Here is a 13,863-nt window from a genome sequence, read left to right as displayed (position 1 = left end):
TTTGGTGCTTTTTGGGTGTTTTTTGTGAAAAATTGGTATTGGGAAGTCACCATCTGGAAGTCTGTGTGGCACCGTCCGAGTCCCCGTACAAAAATTTCCGAAGAACCGCCAGGCTCTGAATATGATAAAATGTAGGTGTCAAAATTTACAATGCCTAGAACCTAGTACTATAGAATAGAGGGCATTTGTCTTTACTTAAATGACAGAATGAAAAAACTGATGAGAGCAAAATTATAAACTTTATTTATAATTTCTATTCTTACAGGAGGCGCTTCTTGATCCTAGCCAAAGGGACCCAGTGTCAATATGCGGAGAAATGGACGTTGTATTCCAGTACAGTGGGGAAGCAAGGAGAATGAATGTCACAATTGTACAAGCCTATAATCTTCCCACCAAAGAACAAGGTGGAAGTAGTAGTTACAGAGTCCGTCTCCTCTTGTACCCAACAAAACGTCAAAGAGCCAAGACGCGCATCAGAGAAGGAAGCGATCCTCAGTACAAAGAACTGTTTCGTTTTACTCGTTTGTATCCACACGAGCTTGTCAGTATGGTTTTGAGACTGAGATTGTATGGAAGTGAACGAATGAGGCGGGAGAGATTGATAGGGGAAGGACGAGTGAAATTCTCATCTCTTAATACGGCAACACAACAAATGGTCAGAGTCAAGCTGGAGTCCAAAAGTGAAATTGCAGTAAGTATATTATTAAAAGGTTTTGAAAATTGATAGACAGTGTTTCTGTCACATATATGAGCAAATTTTGATTTGCAATACATTGTAACATTGTCACTAGGATGACCAGGCACATTCCATACACATAGTTATGTTAAAATAGACAAAAAAAAGCAATCTATGTTTGTTTGTTTTGTGGGTGTGTGTGTGTGTTTGGGTTTTTGTCTAGTAAAGGTTTTGCCTATTTTATGACTGTATGATATGAAATAAGAAAAGAGACCAATTTGACAGACACTCTTGTTCTTATAATATTAACATGTCTTATGTAAAATTGGTTCAATAATAAAATAACACAAGAATTATCAATTCATAGAAGATTATACCCAAATATTTTTGAAAATGCATGTCAAAGTAATATCAGGTCAGTTAGGATAATCCATCTTAGCTGACCTATACATGTAATAAATAGAAAACACAACTTTTGTTCTCATTACAATGACATATATTTTGATAAATTAAGGTATTTTCTGTGCAATTTGCATGTCTGTGGCTTGTTCCCAAATACTGTATGAAATGTTTGTGTTCATTAAAATTTGGCTGATTACAATGACAAATATTTTGATAAGGTATTTTCTGTGCAATAAGCATGTCTTTTGGCTTCATCTCAAATAAAAGTATGAACTGTTTTCATGCATGAAAATTGTCATGGATTCATTCATAACATTTTCATGCTGGCAAATATTCCTTTTTTTTGTTGCTTTAATAGGTCTTTAAGAAAGTTATATGCCACAAAAATTATGGTTCTTTTGAAATCAAGGTGTTGATAGTAAAACTGAACTGAACTGATCAAAAAAAAATTGTGTCACAAAATTGTACTGTACAGTCAGAGTGGGACCAATTTCTTTAAAATCAAAAGCAATTTAACTTGGACAGGCAGAGGTAGTTTGCATATGTACACAAACCATAGCTAAACTTCCCATGTTGTGAACACTCATGCATTACTTACCTGGTCACAAAAAAAATATCCCTTTTTTTGCTAAGCAATTGTATACAATGTATTTCTGGATTAATATGATGAAAATCTCAAATTTAAATAAATGTATCAGGCTAATCTGTAAATTGCATAAAAGTTTGATTTTGTTGCCTTTGGGCAAAGAGTTCACAATGAACAAAAAGGTAATCAATAATTCCAATCAATGATTGGCCTAAATAGCAAAGAATTTAGGGTACTTCTCAGTATGTTAAACAAATGCACTTTTTCAGTTTTGCTCAGTTTGGCAGGGTATATTATAAGTGTACTGGTGTAATCAAGTGTATCTTCAGAAGTGAAAAATTAAAACAATTAAAATTGCACATTTTAAGCTGCAATTTGGCATAGTTTAATTTGAAGTCCTAAAGATTTATTTTTATTCTAAGACTGTCAAATGTCAAAATTTTAGGATTTGAAAACATCAAGTCCTTAAATAGTAAATTATATCATTTAGATTTAAAATGTTGACCTTATAAAGTTAATTCCAAATGACTTGCTTTTTAAATGTAAAGATTTGTCACTATTAAATATAACAGCCCTTGAAAGACTAAAAATAAAACTTTGAAATTTTGGATGTGATTCAGTTTTGAATGACATTTGTTCACTCTACAATGTCAGTAAAAGATTTCTTAGAAAAAGTCTTGATCCCCCGACTTCACACAATTTAATTTAAATCGAAAATACGAAAGCTTTGATTTTAAGACCTTGACAGCAGGCAATGGGAGGCAAAGTGAAATTAGGTGGAATCTGAAAATTTGCCTGAAATTTGGCATCTTTAGCCCCAAATAGTGTTTTTGTTGTTATTCTAACAAGTTCACAATAATGCAGAGGCAAAGCCCTAGTTTTAAAGGGGGTCAATATTTTGTATTTTAAATTGAGAATGCATGATTGTAGGACATGATGCAAATGATATGTAAGTGCATGTAAATAACCATTAGTTTACAATAATATCTTTGCTGTTATTCCACAGACTGGAGGCAGTGGTTCACCATATTCCAGTTCATCCGATTTGTCTCATAGTGAAAGCAATAGTTCCTTGCCAACGTTACAAGGTGGGCATGGTAATATCCCAGAGTTGCTGGTTGGTTTATCATACAATGCTACCACAGGGAGACTAGGGGTAGAGATCATCAAGGGAAGTCATTTCAAACACCTGTCAGGTGGAAGAGCACCAGGTAAGTGTCCTTAGCTAAGATAAATCCAGCCCTGGGCATATCCATGCGCATCCACTACCAGTTTTTACTGAAAAATCATGCAAAATGAACCTATTAAGGCACATTGCAGATATTGAGCACCCCTGGATGCACTCTGAGCCCCTGGGTAGTTTGTTTCTTGCTCTCCCAAAACTACACTGTTTGGCATGTTCAAAAGTTCAAAAACCCTGTTTAATTGGTGAACTAAACAGCAGTACAAATAATTAAGCAGGTTGTTTAGAATTCTTAAACTACCTTAGATGTTGTAAGCAGCTGATTATTAAATAGAATTGTTTAAACTTTTCAGATTGGTCTTATTCCTGGAATTATGTGGAAACTTTTGGGCCTCATAACTTCTAGATTGTTAGTCTAAAGTACGGTATATAAAGTATAGCCTACATAATTATTTAGAATGGCAAACAAATCCGTATGTGGCATCAAATGTTGGTAAAAATGTTCAGTTATGGAGAAGAGCCCCTCCTCCCCAAAACTCTTTTTTTTTTTGTGACAAAACAAATTCTACAATTGGTTTTGTATTATTATTTTTCAACAACAGGTTTTGTTTGGGGGGGTATCTCCAACACTGAGCATTTTTACCAAAATTTGATGCCACAGATGAATTTGTCAAGTGCCATTTGAAATATACATACTTTTATATACTTCAGACAAGCAATTTACCAGTTACGAGGCCCAAACGTTTGCATATTTCCAGGGTTATGACCAATTTATAACAGTTTATATGCATCATTCTGATAAGTATCAAAATGCAAATGAATGTCATGTGACATCTCATAATAGCCAGAAATTATTGTGGCATGACCAAGCAAACTCAGTCATTTGTTTGTAAAATAAATAGATCAATGAGAAGCCATAAGACCTGATCACATGTCACATCCCCATCCCATTTCACTGTTTATTATTATCATGAAATGATCATATCACAGGAACTGAAAGCCCATTTGTGATCAAATGGAAAATGACATTAAATGGCAATTACAGAAAAAAATAATTTTGCAGAAGTGATTTGTTTACTTGACCCTATCACAAACAGATATTAATTCTGAGAATTTCACTTTAGAAATAGTTTCATTTTCAGTTGAATATTATATTATCTCATCATAAATACACATGCACATGTGATACTTTTTATATTTCATATTGCAATTAAACCCACTCACTGTAATGTAAATTTACTGTGTCAGTTAGTTTGTGCAACAATAAACCATCTGGTCTTCCGACTAGGCCCATCTGGCGAAGAAAACAATTTGTCATATTATGTACTTTTTCATTATGCCTATATCTAAATTTAGATATTTTATTTTGTTAAATTGTAGTGTATAATTTGCTTTACAACACATTTCACTCATGAATTAATCTTTAGGCTTAAGTAAAATAAAATTCCCGTATTCGTCCGTGTATAGTCCCACATTCGAGTATTAGTCCCACCCCCCATTTTTCGAAAAACAATTCCTGAAATTGTAAAAAAAATAATAACTTTTTAATTTTTTCAGTTTTGGAGTGTCCCTGGGCCGAGAGGTAAATGCTAGGATCATTCATGGTTGACTTATATTAAAAAAATTAATGGAGTATGACATGAACACAAATTATCACTTGGCATTTATTCAAAACACAGACAATTCCGGGAGACAAGTTGTTAAAATGATAAGTCAACCATGAGTGATCCTAGCATTTAAGTCTAGGTCCAGGGACACTCCAAACCCAAAAAAATAAATAACTTACAAGAAAAAAATTGAAATTTGAGTATAATCCCACCCCCAATTCTGAAAAAATTTTCACCTAAAAAGGGATGGGACTATGCTTGGACGAATACGGTAATATGATGTAGCTAATTGTTGAATCTAACCTGATATTAATGTGTGGTTTTTTTTGTGTTTTTTTTTACAATTTTCCTATTTAAATAGATTCCTATGTGAAGGTTGCCTTAATGTCCAGCAGTGGATTTGAGATGACTAAGAGTAAGACATCAGTCAGAAGAGGACAGCCTCATCCTACTTTCAAAGAAACATTCATCTTCCAGGTAAAAACATCACACTTCACAATGTAATACCAGGGGAGACAATGTAATACCAGGGGAGTGGGCGTGTCATGAAAACGTGCGACATGTACAATATGCCCTTGAAATGTGTAGTAATATCAATTATATCAATACACCTGAACACAGATTATGCTAACTAATAACCCTGAAACTTAACTTGAAGCAAGATTTTTAGCATAAAAATTCACAAATGGCTTCAACAACATATGTGACCCCTCGGCACAACTGAGCCCGGATGTCGCCAGTGCCACTATTGAGATATGCTCTATCGAACTTAACAATAAACAATAGGAAACAAAGGATTTATTGACTGTTTTATTGATTTTTCACTACTTAAATGTCAAGTACTATAGACATGATATACATCATTTTAAAGCTAATTTCAAGCAGAATATTTTGGTTGAATATCTCAAAAATGATGATTGGCGACTTCAGGGCCCAGTTGTGCCGAGGGGTCACATATTAATGCTCAAATTTTTAATTCATTACAAACAGCATTTTTAAAGGTAAATATAGGGGGCCTAATATGTTAAATATTAATAGATAATATTGTCTATGTGAATTGATATCTTGATGTTAGATTATATTTTCGATGTTGACCTGTGTTACGTGTAATGAAATAAAATACTGTCCACTGAACAGTTTCATCTGTAGGATTGGTTTGGTTATCAAAGTAAATTTAGGTAAACAAATCCAGTAAACTACTCACGTCTTTAGCTTTCTGGCTTTCTCAAAAGTGACTTGGTTCACTGCTTCTCCCGCGGAAAGCGGCTGTAGCCTCATTCCCAGAGTGTGATGGTACAAGCAGTGAGTCATATACGTGATCTAGAGTGTATGAGCCTATGTCCCGGTTCATTCGTACACTGTTTGACAGAATGGATAGCATAGTGACAGAGGAGGAAGATAAAAAGGAAGAAGAAAAGAAGATCAGAACCGTGCTTCAAAACTGTGGCTATCCAAGGTGGGCAATGGACCGTGTTAAGCAGCAAATGTCAACAAGTAAGATCAAGAGTAACAGTTCAAAGAAGAGCAACGATGATAACCCGTCAAAGGGTATGGTAGTTTTACCGTGCGTTGCAGGCCTCTCAGAGAAGCTTAAGCGCATCTTTTGGAAGCACAAAATCGCAACAGCCATGAAACCTCATAACACTATTAAGAGCTTATTAGTGCACCCTAAAGACAAGAGAGAAACCAACCAGATGTGCGAGGTGGTCTATAACATTGACTGCAAGGGTAGTGAAAAATCATACATAGGTGAAACAGGGAGAGCGTTTGGCACACGGTTAAAAGAGCACCAGAAAGATGCAGAGAAAGCGGAAAACAAGAAGTACACCCGCGCAAGACGGAAAGAATCTACCACAGAATTCAACAAGTCAGCAATTACGGACCATGTAGCTGCCGACAACCATGTTATAGATTGGGAGGGAGCTACAATACTTGACAAGGAAGCGAATCAGTTCAAAAGAAAAGTCAGGGAGGCCATATGGATCAGGAGAAAGGGGGCCGCCACCATGAACCGGGACATAGGCTCATACACTCTAGATCACGTATATGACTCACTGCTTGTACCATCACACTCTGGGAATGAGGCTACAGCCGCTTTCATGGGAGAAGCAGTGAACCAAGTCACTTTTGAGAAAGCCATCATCCGAGATGGCGAAAGCTAAAGACGTGAGTAGTTTACTGGATTTGTTTACCTAAATTTACTTTAATAAAATACTGGATTTGACTAAATTTGCGCCCTCCCCCAAGTAAGCACCCCTACAGAATTGTTTAGGTTAACAACTATCCTTTTCATTACCCTTGTACAGCTAAATTCCATCAAATGTCTGAATGAAAATACCTTCTATGCCTTGTAGTTCCAAGATTATAATGATTTTGACTTCAAACACTATGTTTTGAATGTTAATGTATGATCCCATTTGTAACTTTCATTTCATAGTGTAAAAGCACCCCTGAAAATGAGTGACTTTAGCACCAAAGTTGCTAATTAGGTTGAATATTATACCAATTAGTCTTTGGAATGATACAACGCTATATAATTAAAGACAGAGATAAAAAGAATTTATCGCATCTGACGTCATCTGTCAATCAAACTCGAGCACGGTTTGTTTACAAGTGTCGTGATGATGACTTGCTGAACGCGGCAGTATAACCGGGTGCCTTATTGTTAATTTTGCACCTTCAAACATACAAACCATCTCAAAAGTTAGGTCTTTATAGTAGGAAACTTTCTTTCGCGAAGGCACCATGTCAACATTGCCTAGAAAAGTTGCTTTTTGCCTTGTAAAAGTACGTAATTTTTCGCCATTTTCTGCTATTCCTTTTCTCCGATCTGCACCAGATAAATCGGCCTTCCTTTTACATGCTATTAACCTGTGTAAACGAATCAAGGATCATAATTGACAGTGACATGAGACCGATAAATTCTTATTATCTCTGTCTTTCATTCCTCAAGAGAGTGGCATCAGTACTTTGTCAGATCTACTTTGCAGATGTACAGACTTTGTGTGTGTAAAAGCACCAGTTTTAAGACACAATTTTATGACTATGTGCACACACTGACATCACTCTCGGGAGGAAGCCAAATGGACTATAACTATTACCATCCAATCTATTATATCTTATCTGTATTTACATACTTTAGCTGCAGGTCCAATTGTTAAATTGTGTTGTTTTAATTGTGTAAAATGGTATGGCCCAAAATATTCATGAAATTCACCCCTTTGATTTGGAATCAAAATGATTCATGGTCACTTTTTATTGCCTTACACGAAATAAAGTATAAATGATACTACCACTGTTTTATTTCTTTACTTAACATCTATTTTTCCTTGTCTATTTCTATCTTTTCGTCTCCAGGTTGCCCAGTTTCAGCTTGCCGATGTGACCCTTCTGTTCACAGTATTCAATAAGAAAGGAATGAAGCGTAAGGATACCATTGGTTGGTTCTCTATGGGCTTAAGTAATAGCAGTGAAGAAGAGTTAGCTCATTGGAATGAGATGAGGGAATCAAGAGGACAACAGGTGTCAAGATGGCATGCTCTAATAGATTCATAAGAATACCAAGCTCACACTTTATAATGATTAGCTCTTATGCAACCTGTTTTGTTTTCTGTTTGGCTAATCAGTCAATTCTGTGACCATATGCATGAACCTGATATCCCACAATTGCACAATTTTTAAATTATAATCATCATCATGTAGAGTATCATTAGTCCGACGAATAGGACCTGTTTTTTTTCTCAGTTACCAACTATACTCATGCAGACTCCGATCGCTCAAGAAAGATTGACCGCAAATGTCCACTAACCACCCCGTCCGAAAAATTTCGGGTAGCGCGGTCACTGGACTTTTGTGATTCGTCTTTCTTGCGCCATATCAGATAGTGATCATAGTCTGAACTGAACATAGTCTGGTAAATAAGAAAGAAAAAGGTCCTACTCTAAGTATCCCTATTATCTATCTTTGCTAATAAAACCAACAGCCTGGATAACCAAACTTTTTTCCTATAGAGGGCAGTATTATTTTTCTCACATAGGTTCACGCACGGAGGAAAAACTTCAAATTGATTTTTCTCAGTTTAGTGTCTGTGTGGAATATCAGGTTCATGCATGGGGCCACAGAATTAATCTTTTTGAGATAATTTAAAATTGTGCTCAGCCTGCATAGACTTGTTACATGGTACCCCATCCTAATTTGGGTATATTAGTGCTGGTTGGAATAGAAGTGTTTTAAGTTTTTAATAGGTAGTTAAATGTGAATATGTGACATAAAATGAAACAACTTGAAGGTTTTTGTCCTTAAACCTAGTATTCAATTCAATTTTATTCAATTCAATTTTCAATTCAAATGTATTAGTTGTTTGGTTATCAAAAACTTCCTTTACCCATTGGAATTTGGGGAGCTGCACAGATAATTGGTGGATGTTACAATCGTAAGTGCGGATAGGTTTGCGCCAGGTTCAGCTGCAACCAGCCTAGTTGATGCGATCTGATTGTGATGATTCACCATTGCAGCATTATTCCATAACAAATCCATAAGAACAGCAATATTGAAAATAATAATATTAATAATTATAATAATAATGATACTAATAATATAATGTAATTAATAATGTTGGTAATAATAATCATGTAATTCAATACATATGTTGGTAAATAATTTAACACATTGGTAATAATTGGAATATAATAATGATATAACTAAGATCATGTACATGCATCAGTTTAAATATAGGATAATAAGATATATGTAGGAGAGACCAGATAAATTCTGAAGAATTCACAGAATATGATTTATGTACACTTGGTTTCAGAGAAGACGGCAGTCCCTAGTGTTCCCTTCAAGCGCGCCGATCCAACATAATCAACCAATCAGATAATCGGTCTGTTGTTATGATTGTCAGACGATTGAATCAGCCAATCAGAATTCCACTTCCGTGTTTACGTGCTGTGCACGCTCTCAAAATGTAAACAACTGCCATTCTCTGCCACAAACTGTACCTTTTGATGTGCATAATATTAGTTGCTGAGATACACATTGTCACAAAAACATTGGATACACTATCATGGATTTTACTTCACCATACATGCTTGACCAGAGGGAGTAAGTTAATAGTAAATAAGTAAATCTGGTAGCAGGTTAGGTATGCAACCATGCAGCCTTGTCATTTTGAGGGGCCAAAAGCCGAGATCCATAAGCATGATAAGGACCACAGTTTCGGCGACGGTTTGATCAGCACGTAATCAGCAGGTCTTATAATATCGCGGATTTAATATCAATATATTTTGAGAATTGTCTTGTTCTCAAGTTATTTATTGAAGTCCAATACTTTGTCTACTTTCTTTAACACGCAAAATATAGATCATTTTAAAAGGTTAAATTTATCACTCTTAATGTCTGTCTACTTTGCTGCGTAATAAAAGCCTAACAAGTCCTGCCGATTACAAGCCGATCAAAGTATAATTTTGTATTCCTCATCTTTCATGGCCTGATTTTACCTGTAAATGTGCCCTGTTTATGTATTGAAATGGTAGACAGGTGTATAGCCAGATCGGGACTAGGGCAGAATGGAACCATGGGGTTGGGGGTAAAATTCTGTTTTTCTGTAATCAGGTTTTGCCCTCTCTCCTCCCTTATTAGGTTGGTTATCTGTGTATTATAGGTAATGCTATGTGCAATGAGTTTAAAGGCAACAATAGAATGTACTTTGTAAGATCGAATGTTGTTGATATGAAATGTAATTTTAAGTTAAGATATTTTCCCATATGTGGTTATTAATATAACTTCAAATTAAATAATGTTACATAAATCATGAATTTGACTTGAATTCTAATGTTAGGAAGTGGTATAAGACATTTTAGTCAAAAGTTTTTTTTTGAGTTTTTACACTGTACTTAAGGAAGTAATTGTGCAATTGTGTTTTTTTTTCTTAAATATCAGTCTGTCTATAGCAGTACATAGCAATACACAGCTATATAAATTTCTGCTCTGTGGAGTACCCCATAGGCAAGGTACCATACATCATGGACACTCACAAGCAATGTATTTCTGTAATGCCTGTTGGAATAAGAAAAACTTGTTCTAATCTAGATGAATAAGTAAAAATGTGTATATCCATGCAGTTTGAAATATTATCACAAAACTGTATACGCTGTTATTTTTGTGAACAGAAATTTTGTCGATTTTGGGTGGTTTGGAAATCGTGCAAGTTGTTTATTTGTTTATGGGTAATGTAAATTTTTATAAAAAGTTATATTTTCATGTGTTGTTATTTTCACGCCTGCCATGCTGTCTCCCAAAATTTGTGAAAATAAAACTTTCGCACAAATAAAAGCGTATACAGTATGGGAGTTTGCCCGGTATCTCTTGTACTCCGGCAAAATGAACCACTTATGGTGACGGATTGAAAATGACATTAAAACTTGAAAAGTACACATAAAATGATATCATTGTGATCATGGTATATTGCTGAAAGCATCTAACTATAATAAACCGTCCTTTTTGTATTATATTATACTCCAGAGGGCGACACTACAATTTTTTTATGGCGCAAAGCCATTTTTTGCCTTGGTTGCTGTTAACACGCTGCAAATCACAGGTTAGTTCAGGCATTAGAATTTTCAGTTTTAAAACTGAATTCAGGTTTTTTTTTAGTCAAAATGTCTTCAACTTAATTTCATCCTGTTTTTTGGTACTTTTTGCCCAATTACACACACATTATCGTTTTTTTAAGGAAAGTGCAGCCTCATGCCTGGTTAGTTGCATAAGGATGGATTATAGTATTTTAAACTGTTATTCAGCATTACGGCAAAATCACAATGATATCGATATCGGTGTAATGATATATAAGCAATATATATTCCAATACTCTCATTATTACATTTCATTACTTGTCATGTATTGTATACATATGATATAGGTGTACTGTTTTACTCTCCCATGGGATATTGTCTATTATTATTTATATCAGGCTTTTGAGCGATACAATAAAAGTGTATATTGTACAATATTTGCTAAATACCCGGATGCAATACAATATTTTTTAAATATTGTACGCGTATCGCGTACGCGTCGCGCGTTACCAGGGTAACAGCACCAACACGCGTCATGATACAACAGCACAACAATACACTACAGACACCGTAACGGCTCACTAGAGATTTCGTACTGTATAAGCAAGTAAAATCACAAACTTAATTCGCGGCAATTCTGGATGATGATAACCTTAGAAAAATAATATAATCCACATCTACGAATAAACCTATACATAATTATTCCGAAATTGTCTTTGGTGAGTAAAGAGCAGAAACAAGAAGGTCAAAAGCTAAGCTTACATTATAATACACATTGCTTAAACCCGGTGGCTATGTAAGCTTAAATTTTCATTTTACCGCATAGCAAAAGCCTGATATAAATAATAATAATAATATTGAATGGCTTATTTTAGTGTGATACAAGAATATATTGCACTTGATAGAAAAATATTGCACTCGTCTTGACTCGTGCAATATTTTTCTATCTCGTCAATATATTCTTGTATCACACTCAAGGCCATTCAATATTATATAAATATTACTCTATGTAAACTGTTTGCCTTTTTCAAGTTAAACAATCATAGTATTTATGTGGTAGCATTATACATGTGAATATGAATACAAGAGTCCCAATTCCAAACTTGATCAAACAAATTATCTTTGGTCACTAGCCACCAGAGTGTAAGATTGCTCGAAACTTTGTTTTAATCTTGTAATTTAACAGTATATAATGCAAGAGAATGGTTAGTGTATAGATGGTATTCAGACAAATTGAGACAATAGTTATAAAATCTTCTATAATAGTGAAGTCAATACTTGATGATATAAAATTTTGCAGCTAACCTTTGACGAGAGCGTATTTTAAGCATACATTGTGTATTTACTGCGTTGAAACGCACTGGCTGCTGAGGCGATCTGCTGTTGCCGAGTGAAAATTTATGAATGAACTTAGCACCGTACGCGTTGTTAGCTCCCACTTTCTAACATGACAGTAATGCGCGCTTGTCAAAGGTTTACTGCAAAAATATTGAATGGCTTTGAGTGTGATACAAGAATATTTTTCTATCGAGTGCAATATATTCTTGTATCACACGAAAATAAACCATTCAATATTATTATTATTTATATCAGGCTTTTGCTATGTGGTAAAATGAAAATTGTTTTACCAATAATTACTACATTAATATATTACAGTGGATATTTGAGCGTAGCTGATGTTCGCATAAATTCACATATGCATGCGCCAGTCATGTATTACTCAGGTGCAGCTAGCGTAAGTGCTGCGCCCAACTGCATGCATGCCAATTTATATCAATACACGATGTTAGGTGTCTTAATTATTATTTTTGCCTAAAAAAAGCCAAACAAACTTTATTGCAGTCAGTGACATCGAGATAAGTGTTTTTGATTTCATGTGGGCAGCTTTGCAACATCGTAGCACTTGTACATCAGTGCTTTGAGTGAATTTTAAAAAATATTTGATGCTGGGCACGTACAAATCTGACGTCACCGACTATATTATTGGGCAAAATGCACTATAGGAAAGAAATATTTGCATCTCTTTAGTTGTTCCATTTAGCACATGCATCAAACTGATTTTGTCCCTTTTCTGAGATATTTGTAAATATTTGAGTTAAATTGCTGAATAAAAAACCATGTGCTGCTGTATCAAATTTGTGTTCCTCTGCAAGCAACGAAATTTAATTCAAACCAGCTGCAACAATATTTAATTTATGATCAAAAGTTTTAAAAGTTTATCATACAGAATTATTTTTATTACTATGTAAACTAATTTTTAATATTTTATGTACATGTATATACATGTTCTGAAGTAACTGCAAAATGAAAAATTCTTGTAGATTTATTTTCCTTCCTTTACCGTGATATCGACTTTCTCAAAAATCAAAATGGTCTCCACTTTCTAAGCAGTCTAATTACTTCAATGTCAAAGCTGTCCATAAATTCTAATAGGCCATTTCAAGCTGCCATATTAATTCCATGTAGGTACATATTAAATTCACAGTATTGGTAATATGGTGAAAATAGCAGCATTCATCTGGTCACTGATACTTGTGTTCGTAAATGTGACCAGATCTGATCGAATCAGGCTAAAGTCAGCAATAATGAAACTCGGGTACAAAAAAGTGCGGAGAAAAACACAATAAAAAACATAAGAAAATGGACATATAAAAGGTTCTTAACTTTGCAACCAAGTATTCAAGAGACCTGGGATTCAACATCAGTAGCTGTAGGCACTGAGCAAGTTGGTAATGGTAGTAACTCAATTTTCAAAAATTCCGACTTTGGCCTGAGTGGATTAGATTGTATAGTCTTGGCATTTGGGGAGGGGTGAATTTTGTACCAGTTAGAGGCGA

At 34.8% G+C, this 13,863-nt stretch overlaps 1 protein-coding gene across 7 annotated transcripts in view; it reads left to right on the top strand.

The window, feature by feature from the left end:
* LOC140153103 (synaptotagmin-16-like) overlaps positions 1 to 11,425 on the top strand; it is a 90,254-nt gene extending 78,829 nt beyond the window's left edge. For 5 of the 7 annotated variants that reach the window (XM_072175731.1, XM_072175729.1, XM_072175728.1 and 2 more), the window contains exons 3-6: positions 266 to 691; positions 2,671 to 2,875; positions 4,816 to 4,931; positions 7,812 to 11,423. In XM_072175731.1, coding sequence (XP_072031832.1) covers positions 266 to 691; positions 2,671 to 2,875; positions 4,816 to 4,931; positions 7,812 to 8,009 — 945 coding nt within the window. In that variant the 3' untranslated portion in view covers positions 8,010 to 11,423. Of the gene's footprint in view, positions 1 to 265; positions 692 to 2,670; positions 2,876 to 4,815; positions 4,932 to 7,811 lie in introns of all 7 variants that reach the window. The other 2 variants (XM_072175727.1, XM_072175730.1) reach the window with 2 other exon arrangements.
* Positions 11,426 to 13,863: the final 2,438 nt, after the last annotated feature.

Source organism: Amphiura filiformis, chromosome 5, assembly GCF_039555335.1.
Source record: "Amphiura filiformis chromosome 5, Afil_fr2py, whole genome shotgun sequence".
NCBI lineage: Eukaryota > Metazoa > Echinodermata > Ophiuroidea > Amphilepidida > Amphiuridae > Amphiura > Amphiura filiformis.
The sequence above is the reverse complement of the archived record's forward strand: the minus strand, read 5'-3'. Positions and strand labels throughout refer to the sequence as shown.